Below are 13,209 nucleotides of genomic sequence, written 5' to 3'. Positions count from 1 at the left end.
GTTCCCACTCACCAAGTTCATAAGTTTTGTTTTGAACAGATTTGTGACATTTGCTGGCTGCCTTGCAGAACACCTATTTCCTCAGCAAGGGCAATCTTGAACTTCTGGTCCACTGCCACCTGAATTTTCCATTCAACTCCCACTTGGATCTCTGCCTTTATCCTGCGACATTACTCCGAAAGTTGGCCTTTAGCCCCTTTAATTTGCCTTGCAGTTTTTTTCTGATGATAGAGATTGTTTTAAGTTCCTTCCTCTCTTTAGTCCCTTGATCATTACTCAAGTGCTTTCAGTGTCTTCTGTTGTGAACATTGATCTAAATATCTATTTAGAATCTTTGCCAACTTTATATTTCCTATTGTTTTGATTCAGCAAGAAGCAGGATGTTCCCTATCCTCAGGGAGGAAATTAAGGCCAAGAGCATAAATGGCCCCTCAAGCCTGATCCAATATTCAATAAGGTCATGGCTGGTCTAATCTTGGCTGTGTCACCACTTTCCTGTTATGTCCCCAAACTTCTTTACTCCCTAGTGGATCAAACTTCTGTCTTGACTATATTCAATGACACCTCCACAGTTCTTTGGATTAAGAATTCCAAAGAGTCACTACCCACTGAATGGGTGGACTCATCCTCCTAAGAAACAGCATTTAGTTTAGTTACTTTTTTTTTGAACACATGAAGGTCTTGCTATCTGTTTTTATATTACTTGCTGGTTTACTCTATTATTCGTTCTTATCCCTCTTTGTAGGTTTCTTTAGTCACCCTTTGCCGGTTTCTAGAAATTTCCCAATCTTCTGACCTACCACTAATCTTTGCAACAATGTGTACCTTTTAATTTGATACCATTCTTAATTTTCTTAAGTAGCCATGGATGATGTGTTCTTCTCAGTCTTTTTTTCTCAGTAGAATGTACCTGCTGAGGTTTATGAAATTTTGCCTTAAGTGTCTGCAACTTATAATCTACTGCCTTATCCTTCAATCTATTTTTCCAGTCCACTTTAGCCAATTCAGTCCTCATGCCATTGCAATTATCTTTCTTTAACAATGATCCGTTTCAGACGCGTTTCTCATCCTCAAACTAAATTTGATATTATACCCTGCTATGATCACACTTTTCTAAGGGATCATTAATTAATTACCACATCTGAAAATAGCTTGTTCCCTGGTTCATCCCTTAATGTATTACTCTTAAGAAACCATCCCAACCACACCTTATGAGCTTCTCAATGCTACCCTTACAAATTTGATTTGTCCAATTTACTTGACTAAAATCACCCATAGTTACTGCATCATTTTCACAACCCCCATTCCTGCCGCTTTGTACTCAGTCCCACAGTACAGCTACTGCTATGGGGTTTATATACTACCCTTACCAGTCACTTCTTACTTTACTGTCTCTTATCGCCACCCAGGCACACTCAACATTGCCTCAAAAGCTTAAAATGTAATTCCTCAACCCTGTGCTGATTTCATCCTTTACTATCAGGGCTTCCCATTTTTTATCCCAATTTTATCCTTCCAAAATATCAAATATCCCTGAATATTCAGTTCCCAGGCTTGGTCACCTTGCAGGCATGTCTCTGTAATGACTATCACATCAAACCCATTTATTTCTATTTGTGCTGTTAACTCATCAATCTTGTTATGGATGATGTGTATACTAAGATAAGATCCTTTCACTTCTTATTTTTCCTTTCTCTGTTTGCTAGTGCACTCTTGTGTGGCTATACTCAATCTCTTTCTGGAACATTCTGGTTATTGTTACTTGTTTCCCTTCATTATTGCCATTCAGTAATTTTTACCTTTTTGCTGGTAAGGTGGATTAATTATTAACTAGTTGCGATACAAGGGACTGGTTTCAATTATTAGAGAGCGTGCATGTACAAAATGCTGATCTTGAGCATTCAGAATTACTATTATATGGCTTTCCTCTTTGATAAGTTAATGGTAAGTAGTTAGAGTAAAACTACAATAATTTGCAATCACTTTGTTTGGAAATCTCAATAGTTCAGCATTTGATTCCACTAGGCCCCAGTTCCTGCAGTCCCTTTGTGTTCACAGGGGTCCTAGTTCCATCTGTGACTTGTTAAACTCAGTTCACTGGAAGCTATATTATACCACTGTATAAAGTTTATTTTTTTTTACAGGATTGTGTAACATCCAATAAGAAGTGAATTAAAATGTGTTGGGCTATTAATAGAAGTAATATTAAATAGTCTGGAAAATCTGCCACTCTAGCACCAACAATGTCCCAAGGGCAGCGGATTATTGGAGTTTTACTGGTTGGATATTAACCCATGCATTGCAGGCAAGTTCCAGGCTGGTTTCTTCTTCTCAATGAATAACATCTGTATGGGCAGCAGTCAAGATGCTCAGTGACCTCTGTTAAAATGCATATGTGAACTTCTGCATAGGATTGAATTGCATTCAGTTGCAATGTCCTGTTCACTCAGTTAACATCTATGCCCACTCTCTGGTTCTCAAGTTTTAGGGGTTGTGAATATGGCAGAGAAACTGCCAGTCACAGAACTGTACTCGAGCTGTTATCAGTGAGGTCAAGAGAAAAAGCAAAACCATTATTTATAGAATTATTAATTTAGAATATTTGAATTTCTGATTTATTTCACAATATTCATCTCTAGTTGAAGTCAAAATGTAGCTTACTAACTGGTGGAGTATATTGTATTTAGCTTAACTGAAGCATTCATCTGTTCTACAGCCTCCTCTTGGATATAATGGTATTTTTGTTTGATTTGCAACAAGGATTCATTGCTACAATGTTCATCATATTTTTCTCCTCCCCTACCCTCCCTCTTCCAACCTTAGCAGATTATTTGCACACATTACTGATCTCTATTTCAGTGTAGTGCAGACAATCAGCTACTGTCCAAGGGAAATCAAAAGTCCCTTTTCACACTTGAGTAACAGAGCTTCTAATGTAGCCGGAACTTTTTCCAACAAAGTACATAAATACCATACTGTAATCGTTAAACAACTTTGTTGTAAATCTATATATATATTTTTTAAATCAACAGATTAGGAAGGAAGTGGGAAGTTATGGTCCCATTTGCCAGCTATTATTAATATTGACATCATCTGAAAGTACTAAGAACACTTGTATTCTTGAAATATTCAGCTCTGGAGTAAGGTTATCAAATATGTTGTCTGGCATCTCATATTCCTGATGTTTATCCTCAAGTATGGGATTTTCAAAATGTACAGCTGTCTTCTGCAGTGAGCGGAAAGGCATGAGACGTTAACATGCCATTGAATTCTGTTTGACGCTGGAATAAACCTAGATTATTGTAATTGGAAGGATTTCCTTGGACTTGTGAATTTCTCATTTGTTTGTGTTGCTTATTTTCAGTATGTCATTGAGTACTACTTCTATACGGTGGAGTCGTTACAAGTCTTCAGCCCATGCCTGGGGTTGCTCTTTTACAATAGTCATTCTTTGCGATAGGTGTTTTCTGTGCAACAATATACAGTGCCTCCCTATTGTTACTTTCTCAAACATCTTCCTTCATGGAAGGGTGGCCACGTGGAGGTTTTGTTCTTTTCCCACCTGATTGTTAATGACCAAGAATTTTGTTGTCTTGCATAAGGTTGTATGCTCTGTCACGAAAAAAAAACATGACCATGGCCTGTTTATTTTCCTTCATGGTTTCTGCTTCTATTCTGCTAGATAAATAATGGTTGGAAAATTTAAAATACATTTTCTTCTGGTACTTTCCACGTAATTTTAAAAGATGAGCTTGATCTATAGAATGGGTGGTTTGACCACACTTCAAACAGACGTTTTAATTATGTAGAAATAATAGGAAGAAACGAGAGGAATTAAATTTATAAGCTTTGATTAACTTTAAATATTTTACAATTTTAACAGTAGAGTTCTCCTGGTACCAAGTAACTACCTTCTCTTCTACCTCTGGGAAAAGATACAGGACCTTGAAAGCCCTGATGTTCTGATTTATGAACAGCTTCCCCACTGCTATCAGACTCCTGAACCATCATCTCTTTCACACCCTTTCCCAGTGGTGCTCCCACATCCTTGTACTCTTAACTCTCCCTCTCTTGGTTATTCTGCTATTGTCACTTTAGTGTTCTTTTAGCACTACTTCAGATTGCACTGCAATCTGTGTACCATTCTGCTGTTTTGTGCTGTTATATTTATTGTTACATTTATTATTACCTTGTATACTGTTTACTCTGCAAGCTTCACGTGAACAAGGAATTGCATTGCACCCTGGTGTATATTACAATAATCTAATCTAACTTCATTTCTGCATTATTAGGCTTTATTTAATAAGGTTTTTTTAAAACCAATTCTGCTGCTGGTCAGGCAGCATCTGTGGAAAGAGAATAGAGTTATGGAGTTGGCATTTCAGTTTGAAGATCTCTCATTATCAAGCATTTACAGAATGTTCCATTTTATTTCAGATTTCAGCATCTGCAGTTAACTTTTATTCAAAAAAAATCTTCATTTGGTGTCTGCATTTCTAAATAAACCAGTGAAAATGTTTTTGTGTCTTGTACAAATCAACTCTATGTAACGTGAAGTAAAAGGTTGGGGAAACGCAGTCCAATTTTTGCAATGTCAGTTGACTGTTGAAATGCAGCAAACTCCCATGTGGTACAGTTTCATGATTCAGTATCAGTACTATTTAACCATTGCTTAAGTTAAGGACTATACAAGATAAGAAGGTAGAGTATGACTAAGGACTTAAGAAGATATTAGAACTTGGGAAATATGTTAAAGGACAACATGGATGCAAAGTCTTAATTCAGTATTAGAAGAAAAATGACCAAGGCCCTTAATAGTGATAAGCTGGTTATTGTAGAGACTGAAATATGTCTGGGAATAATATCAAATTTAAAACTGATCATCTATTGGAGAGCAGGAATTACCAAAGAAAATAAAATGATGAAATAAAAGTACAAGTCTGAGGCCACAATGCTCCTTAGCCATAATCACTATTTTAAATTAAGTTGTAACTGCTAGACATATAAATCGGTGCAAGACATCTCAAACATTATTCCCCAGAAAGCCTTCTGGGTAGGATAAGTAGTCGATGCAATCTGTTGAGTGCTTTTGAGAAATCTCAAGGCATTTCACTGAATTATAATTGGCAAAAATTGACAAAGAAAAGAGATGGAAGAAGAATAATAGAATCATTCCAATAGTGAAGGAAGCAATTCAGCCCATGAGTTATGCAGGCTCTCATGGAGGAATCCCCTGTCCTGTCTGTAGCTTTGCAAGTTTATTTCCCTCAAGTGCCTATTCAATTTCCACATCATCACCCTCCCAGGCAGCAAGTTCCTGATCATTACCACTTCCTGCTTTAAAACCTAAAGTTCTTTCTCACAACCCCTTGTTCTTGCCCAAAACCTTAAATCTGTGTTCTTTGTTCCTTGTGCCACAGCTAATGAGAACACATTTTTCTTATCTAAACCTGTTATAGTCTCCAACCAATCTGCCTTCAACTGCCTTTGCTCCCAGGAGAACAACCTAGCCCTTCTGATCTAACCTTGAAGCTAAAATCCATCATTCTTGGAATGATTCTGGTTAATCCCCTCTGCATCTGCTCCAGCATCTTCACATCCTAATGTGTGACCAAAACTGGATGCAAAACTCTCCCCTAGTTCTTGTCTCACCTACCAGTGGAAACAACCTTCCTGCCTCTATCTTATCTATCCCTTTAATAATTTTATGTTCTATAGGATCCCCTCTCATTCTTCTGAATTCCAGCGAGTAAAGTACCAGGCAACTCGATCTCTCCTCATGAGCTAACCCCCTCATATCCGGAATCAACTTGGTGAATCTCCTCTGCGCCACCTCAAGCCAGTATATCTTTCCTCAAGTAAGGAGACCAGAACTGCACGCAGTAGCTGCAGCCTCACCAGTACCCTGTACAGTTGCAATAAACCAAACTTTTGCGATTCATGCACGAGCACTCCCGAGATCTTCTATTTTTCCTTCCAAAGTGGATGACTTCACATTTACCAACACTGTACTCCATCTGCCAGACCTTTGCCCACTCACTTAACCTATCTATATCTCTCTGTAGACTCTCTGCATCCTCTGCTACATCTATTTCTTGGTTTATTGCCTGTGCCACTGTAATGTTATTATTTGGTGGCCTATAGACAATTCCCACCAGTTATTTTTTCCCTTTACTATTCCTAAGGGCAGGCATGGTAGTATAGTGATTAGTATAATGCTGTTACAGCGCCAGAGACCCAGGTTCAATTCTGGCCACCATCTATAAGGAGTTTGTACATTCTCCCCGTGTCTGTGTGGGTTTCCTCCCACATTCCAAAGACGTAAGGGTTAGGAAGTTGTGGGCATGCTATGTTGGTGCCGGAAGTGTGGCAACACTTGTGGGCTGCCCCCAGAACACACTATGCAAAAGATGAATTTCTCTGTGTGTTTCGATATACATGTGACTAATAAAGAAATCTTGTCTTGTCTTGTGGCCTAACTAGAGCTTTTTCTAAGGTTAGGCACAACCTTTCTGCTTTTGTACTTGATATCCTTATTTGTGAAGCTCGAGATTTTGTGTTTTGCTGACTGCTCTCACAACTTTCAAAGATCTATGCAGGTGAACCTTCAGTTCCCTCTTTTCCAGCACACTCTTTAGAATTGTATCATTAACTTGTGTTGCCTTTTCCAAACCCTTCTACCACAATGAATTAACTCGTCCTTCTTGGAATTAAATTCCATCCGCCACTTATTCCACTAACTAATCTATGTCATGTTGCAGTTTATTGCCTGTGTCCTCATTTTTTTACCATGCCTCCAAATATGATATCTTTGGTGGATTTTGAAATTGTCCTGTGATGTATGTATGTAACTTGGATATTGGAATACAATACCACTGACCTTGGGGAACACAACTTTCTACTCTCCTGTAGTATGAAAACAATTTACCACAGTTCAGTGTTTTACGTCCCTTTTATTCAAGCTAACACTAACCCTATTTTATTTTAGGGCTCAGTTTTGTTAACTGTCTTTGACACAATTCTTTGTTAAATGCTTAGACGCTGCTTAACCTGTTGAATGTTTCCAATGTTTTTATTTTGGATTTCCAGCATCAACAGTTCTGATTTTAAGTGCAGGTCGACTAAGTGGTTTTAAACAAAAAGCATACTGGATCTGGGACTTTCTGAAAAGAGGCATTGAGTACAAGAGCAAGGAATTTCTGATGAATCTTTATACTAGATGAGTCGCAATTGGTCTTTTGTGTTAAGATTTGGGTGCCATACTTGATAAAAGATGGAAGGCTTTTGATGAGGGTTCAGAAGGACTTTGGGGAGGGTTGTGACATTGGAGAGTGCATCAGTTTGCAAAGACAGAAGTCAAAGTTATGTCTTTTGAGGAGGGGATGATGAAGGCAGCTTTGAAAGGTGGTTGACAATATCTGGCGTTGAAAGAACACATCAGCATTGAATATCAATTTCTGGTGCCTTAAACTAATTATTTTTTTATTTCTGCAGCATCTTTTCTCATTTGCATAAAGTTTTAAATTTTATTTCTTTTGAGATACAGTTTGTTGTGAAAACAATGAGAGAGTAATTCTTAACACAACTAACCTTTTCAGGATGACGAGAATGTGAAAGAGATCAACATCACCCATCATGTAAAAGAAGGATCAGAGAAAGCTGATCCATCCCACTTTGAGCTCCTGAAGGTACTGGGCCAGGGATCATTTGGAAAGGTCAGTCTGTCTTATGACCATATTATTTTGAAACAATAGTTTTCCTTAATATTATTGTGATTATATAGATTTTTCAATCAATTGTATTATCTTTTTGCATCAAGTTTTATTATCATGCAAGTAAAATAAGGACACTAGGCCTGGTAACTACCTAAAATTCAGTTGTTTTCAATTTGTATAGACCAATCTAATCTCTATATTAGTTGCCATCTTTGGAAGCAATGGAATCTAAATGCTAGCATTTATTTCCATCTTCAAAGTGGCTTTTTACAAATGAACTTGTTGCTGTAGAGATAAAGGGCTGAATCTCCTTGGATTAGGAAGAATGCTTGATTTTAAACAAGATTGCAATGTCTCCTTGGCATTGAGAAGTGAGAAAATTGGCTTTCAGAAGCCTCTTTAGGCATTCAATGAGATGTTAGCCATTAATGAAATACAGTTCAATCAGCTGAACATTCTTTCTGTAGATTGCAAGAGAACATGATGAACAAGGAAAAGCGATTGTATTTATGTACCTTTTTGTGCCCTCAAGACATCACCAAAGCATTTTACAGTCAGTAAAGTCCTTGTGTAATGCTGGAAACGTGACTGCAAGTTTGCACATACAAAGTTTCTCTAAAGATTGCCCAGGATATGACAGTTGTCTTCCTTGTTTCTCTTTGGGATAACATCATGAGATCTTATTTGTCCATCTGAGAGATTATATTGGACCTTGGTTTTATGACTCATTAGAGCAATAAGAGCAATTTATGACAGCAACTTTTAAGGGGCATTTAGCTAGGCACGTGAATAAGCAGGGGATGGAGGGATATAGACCATTGCAAGCCAATAGAATTAGTTTAAATTGGCAGTCAGCACAGACATCATGGGCTGAAGGACCTGTTCCTATGCCATTCTGTTCTATATAACAAGTGCTTAAAGCTCTGAAGGGAGTCTTGAACCTACGAATATATTAAGATATTTAACTTTTTTGGTGTATCATTCAGGCATACTTGTTGCAAATCATTAGGGTTGATGTTAATGCTTGCATACCCTTAAGAGGTTTATCCTCCCCCTGGATTGTATCTACTATAAACAAAAATGTTTTGACGTGGATGGTCACTCATGATCTCCTACCAGGCAGCCTTTAGTCTGCTTTTTCCGCCCTTTGACCAATCCAACATGGGTACCTTCATTAGAAGTTAATTGTCTGCCAGCTTTGAGTTTAGGATCATAGGGCTCTGTGTGCCTTACCATCATTTCAAGTCTTCAGGACAGAAGTCGACTGACAAGGATCTGTGGTTCAAGTTTAAAGTTTGTTTTTGCAGGTGTTTCTCGTGAGAAAGATCAAAGTGCCAGATGCGGGCCAGCTGTATGCCATGAAAGTACTGAAGAAAGCGACACTAAAAGGTAGATTCCTGGTAAAGCAGACTAGAAAAACTATTATTCATTCATATGATGGTGGGGGGGGGGGGGTGAGGGGGGCGCGCGGTGGGGAACAGGGAGAAAAACAAATTAGTGGACAATGTATGCTGCACTGAATCCTGGAAAAGATCATGTCACCAGCCTTGTACCAACGATAGTTTCCCCTCTTTTCAGTACGTGATCGTGTACGGACTAAATTGGAGCGAGATATTTTGGTGGACGTAAATCATCCATTCATTGTGAAGCTGCATTATGGTGAGGCTTTTTGTTTTATTTCTTTGAAAGGAAGGGAGCAAGACTTGCATGGTTGAAACCGAAAGAAAAGTTATTTAAAGCCTTGTCAAAACTAGTTCCACAGTAAGATTCCAGCCCTGATGTGATTGTGTGTTACTGTACGTTGATTTCAGGAGATGATGTGCATATCTTAAATGGTGTTTTTATTTGCCAGCTTTTCAAACAGAAGGTAACTGTACCTCATCTTGGACTTCCTCAGAGGAGGTGATCTATTTACCCGGCTTTCTAAAGAGGTATGATTTTTTTTTCTTCTTCTTTCTGTCTGTTACACCCTCCCTTCCTCGCCTCTTCCCCTCATTCCCTTGTCCTCCTGAATATGAGAATAGAAAGATAGATCAGTTGAACACATGACTAAAGGGGTGATGCAGAAGGGAGAGATTTAGATTTTTTTGGATCACTGGGAACACTTCTGGGGTAGCTGGGAAATGTATAAGCAGGATGGATTGCACCCGAACTGGAACAGATTCCATGTTCCTTGCAGGGAAGTTTGCTCATGTTGCTGGACAAATCTTAACCTAATGTGGCAGGGGGATGAGACACAGTAAATGTTCAGTTGGGGGTGAGGTTCAGCCCAATTTAGAAGAAAGATTTAGATCAGTCCAGAAGGCAGAGCAGACATGGACATGCTAAGACAAATGGAAGGTTTGGAAGGCAAAATTGCATCTGTTTTAATGCAAGGAGCCTGACTGGTAAGGCAGGTACTCTAGAGAGTTGATTAACACATGGGAGTATGATGTTGCAATCACTGAGACGTGGTCGAAAGAAGGGCATGACCGGCAACTCGGCATTTGAGGATGTAGAAGGTGATGGGAGTTGTCAAAAAAGGAGGAGGAATTGCATTTTTGATTAAGGAAACCTTCACTGCAGTAATGGAGGAAGATGTCTTAGACCACATCTGGAGTGTTGGTCTCTACATTTAAGAAATAGTGCAGAGAAGATTCAATAGATTGCTTCTTGGAATGAAATGGTTGATGTTTAAAGAAATGCTGGGCAAGTTGACTCATTTGTGTTTATAAGAATGAGAGAGGATTTCAAGGGTCGGGGGTTTCCAAGATGGACACTGTGAGGATGTTTTCCCTAGTGGAAGCATCTAGAACTATGGGACATAATTTCTAAATAAGGACTTCCCCATTTATGACAGAGGTGAGGAAGTTCTTTTTTTGTCTCTCTGAAGGTCATGATCCTTGGAATTTTCTACTACAGAGAGCTGAGTCATTGAATATACTTATGGTGGAGGTTAAGAGAGATTTGAACCACAAGGCAGTCATGAAGTATGGAGAGAGAGCTGGAAAGTGATATTGGGGTCAAGATTAGATTGGCTATGATCCTTTTGAATGGCAGAGCAGGCTTGAGGAGCTGATTGGCTAACACCTCTCGTTTCATATGTTTGTTATGTTTTTTGCTCTCTTAGGTAATGTTCACAGAAGAAGATGTTTAAGATATATCTGGCAGAGTTGGCTTTAGCCTTGGACCATCTTCACAGTCTTGGAATTATCTACCGAGACCTCAAACCGGAAAAGTAAGTGTTAAGTGTTTAGATTACTTGTACACAAGTGCCCCGCTTAGGTCTGCCTTACACAGCACTGATCCTTTACAGTGGGCTTAGTTCTCCATTCTGAATACTCGTAGATAATCATCCTTGCTACATTCCTTTTTTCTTTTAAAAGAAAGGCAGACAGTTGCTCAGATGACATGCTGCTGCTTGTAGAGACACTGCCTGTCAGGGCTTGTGTGGGGTGGGTCAGGATGAACAGTCCAGATGAAGGGTTTTGACTTGAAATGTCAACTGTCCATTTCCCTCCACAAGATGCTCGCCTGACCCGCTGAGTTTTGTCCCAGCAGTTTGTTTGTTGCCTCTTTGAACATTTCTTCTGCTCATTGCTGCGATGTGGGTTCAGGGCTACACCCTGTCCTGCACAGTGAATGTGAGCCATTGCTGGGGACTGACAGTATCTGCTCTGCATTGTCAGATGCCTCTCTTTGTTTCATTCAATTTTAATCATTAAAGTGTAGAATGATGGGGCAAATGAGAACTGTGTCCAGAAAAAATGTATCTCTCTGAAGTGGAACCCAGCAGAAAAAGTTTAAAGTACTTTAGAATAATCTGAAAGCTTGCTGACTTTAAAAGAAAACTTTCAACTTAACTAAAATCTGTAATTTTTCTTCTCTGCTGATGTTGTCTTACCCAATTCATAAACCTTTGTCAGTTCAAAGGCCAGTGAACACTGTTGTGCTTGTTACCAGAGGGGGAGAGATTTTGGCAGGGGGCAGCTGGATAACCAAACAAAGAGATGAAGAGAACAGCAGCTTCCTTCACATCCATCTGGTAGTGATGGGGAGTAGCCGTACAAGGGTCTGGGCAATCTGTTAATTATGTGGACCAGATGCTACCAGTCCTCAGCATTGGCCCGCATCTCAGCACAGTGCGGTCACATCTCTCAACCTTGCATTACAAACCTCACAGTCTCCCCACACCCAGTAGTGTGTAATTCGTCTCCTGATGCCGGGTTTTACCTAAAACATCAACAGTTCCTTATTCCCACAAATGCTGCTCAACCTGCTGAATTCCTCCAGCAGATTGTTTGTGCTCTAGGTTTCAGCATCTGCAGTCTCTTGTATCTCCTGTAGGTGTTGGATATGTGCCAGGCGACGAGCACAGCAGGGGAGAGGGCAGGGGTTCATGCCAGATTCCTTGTACAGCATTATGTATAAAGGTATAACAACCCCTTTTAGCGCAGGGAATATATCCTGAGTGCTAACTGAGGTACAGGTGTACAAATTCTGTCCATATATAGTTGATGTGATGCAGATTAAATTTGGGCAAGGTAACAGAAAAGCAAAATGAATCCATCCATAGTGAAAACTGTTATGTTTAATTGGATTAAGGAACAGTTATCTTTGTTGCAGTTTAGAAATGTGCATAGAAACTTCGAACATTACAGCCCAGTACAGGCCGTTCAGCCCACAATGTTGTGCCGACATTTTATCCTGCTCTAAGATCTATCTAACCCTTCCCTCCCACATCGCATCCCATTTCTCTTAATGTATTTCTCGTTTGTATGTTTTAACCACTTTCCATCAGTTAATTGTAAAAGAACAAAAGCCTATCATTAGCACCCATGAATATCACATTGCAAATTCTGGTGTGTAAGCATCAGGCTCAGATTGGCAATTCATAATGTCCTGAATTCATGCATTAGGTAAGACCACTCCACCAGAGGAGCCAAATCATAAAATTTAGTTAAATTGCAAGTTTATCGTTTTAAGTTAGCAAGCTTCCAAGTTATTCTATGATAGATTGCTTTGACATTTTTAGCTGGGCCCCACTTCAGAAAGATTTGATCTGGGCTCAACCCTCTTCTTCCCACCATTCTCTACTTATAAAAATTGAATGAAACGAATATATACTTATGACTCCAATTTGAAAACATAAGATCCAGCTTTAAATGCTGGACAAATGCCAACAGCCCTTGGATAAACAAGGTGCACAGTGGTCTGCTTGTAGCAAAATCCAGAAAATGCATTGTGGGGTTAATCAGTTATACATACTGCAGGCAGGTGTGGGAGTGTCAGATGCAATTGGACGTCATGGAATATAAAGGTGTTGATCGTGGTTTGGTAAGATGGAATGACTGCGTACGACAGAGGACATGGCATTTTCTGCTGCTCCATTCATGTTTGGGAGGACTGTACACAGTGTGGAACTTCCTGACATAACATTGAAATGCTGTTGCAGCTTCAGTGATATGAGTAGGTCGCTGCCTATCTGCAGAGTGCAAATGAAGTTTTACCAATA

The 13,209-nt window shown here is 39.3% G+C and overlaps 1 protein-coding gene across 1 annotated transcript in view; it reads left to right on the top strand.

The window, feature by feature from the left end:
* Nucleotides 1–13,209, top strand: part of LOC127581632 (ribosomal protein S6 kinase 2 alpha-like) — a 144,430-nt gene that overhangs the window by 80,489 nt on the left and 50,732 nt on the right. Inside the window, 7 exon segments of the mRNA XM_052036171.1 lie at nucleotides 7,599–7,715; nucleotides 9,023–9,104; nucleotides 9,294–9,374; nucleotides 9,568–9,582; nucleotides 9,585–9,646; nucleotides 10,825–10,848; nucleotides 10,850–10,932. Of these exon segments, the coding sequence (XP_051892131.1) occupies nucleotides 7,599–7,715; nucleotides 9,023–9,104; nucleotides 9,294–9,374; nucleotides 9,568–9,582; nucleotides 9,585–9,646; nucleotides 10,825–10,848; nucleotides 10,850–10,932 (464 nt within the window).

This window comes from Pristis pectinata, chromosome 22 (genome assembly GCF_009764475.1).
Source record: "Pristis pectinata isolate sPriPec2 chromosome 22, sPriPec2.1.pri, whole genome shotgun sequence".
NCBI classification, from domain to species: Eukaryota; Metazoa; Chordata; class Chondrichthyes; order Rhinopristiformes; family Pristidae; genus Pristis; species Pristis pectinata.
The sequence above is the reverse complement of the archived record's forward strand: the minus strand, read 5'-3'. Positions and strand labels throughout refer to the sequence as shown.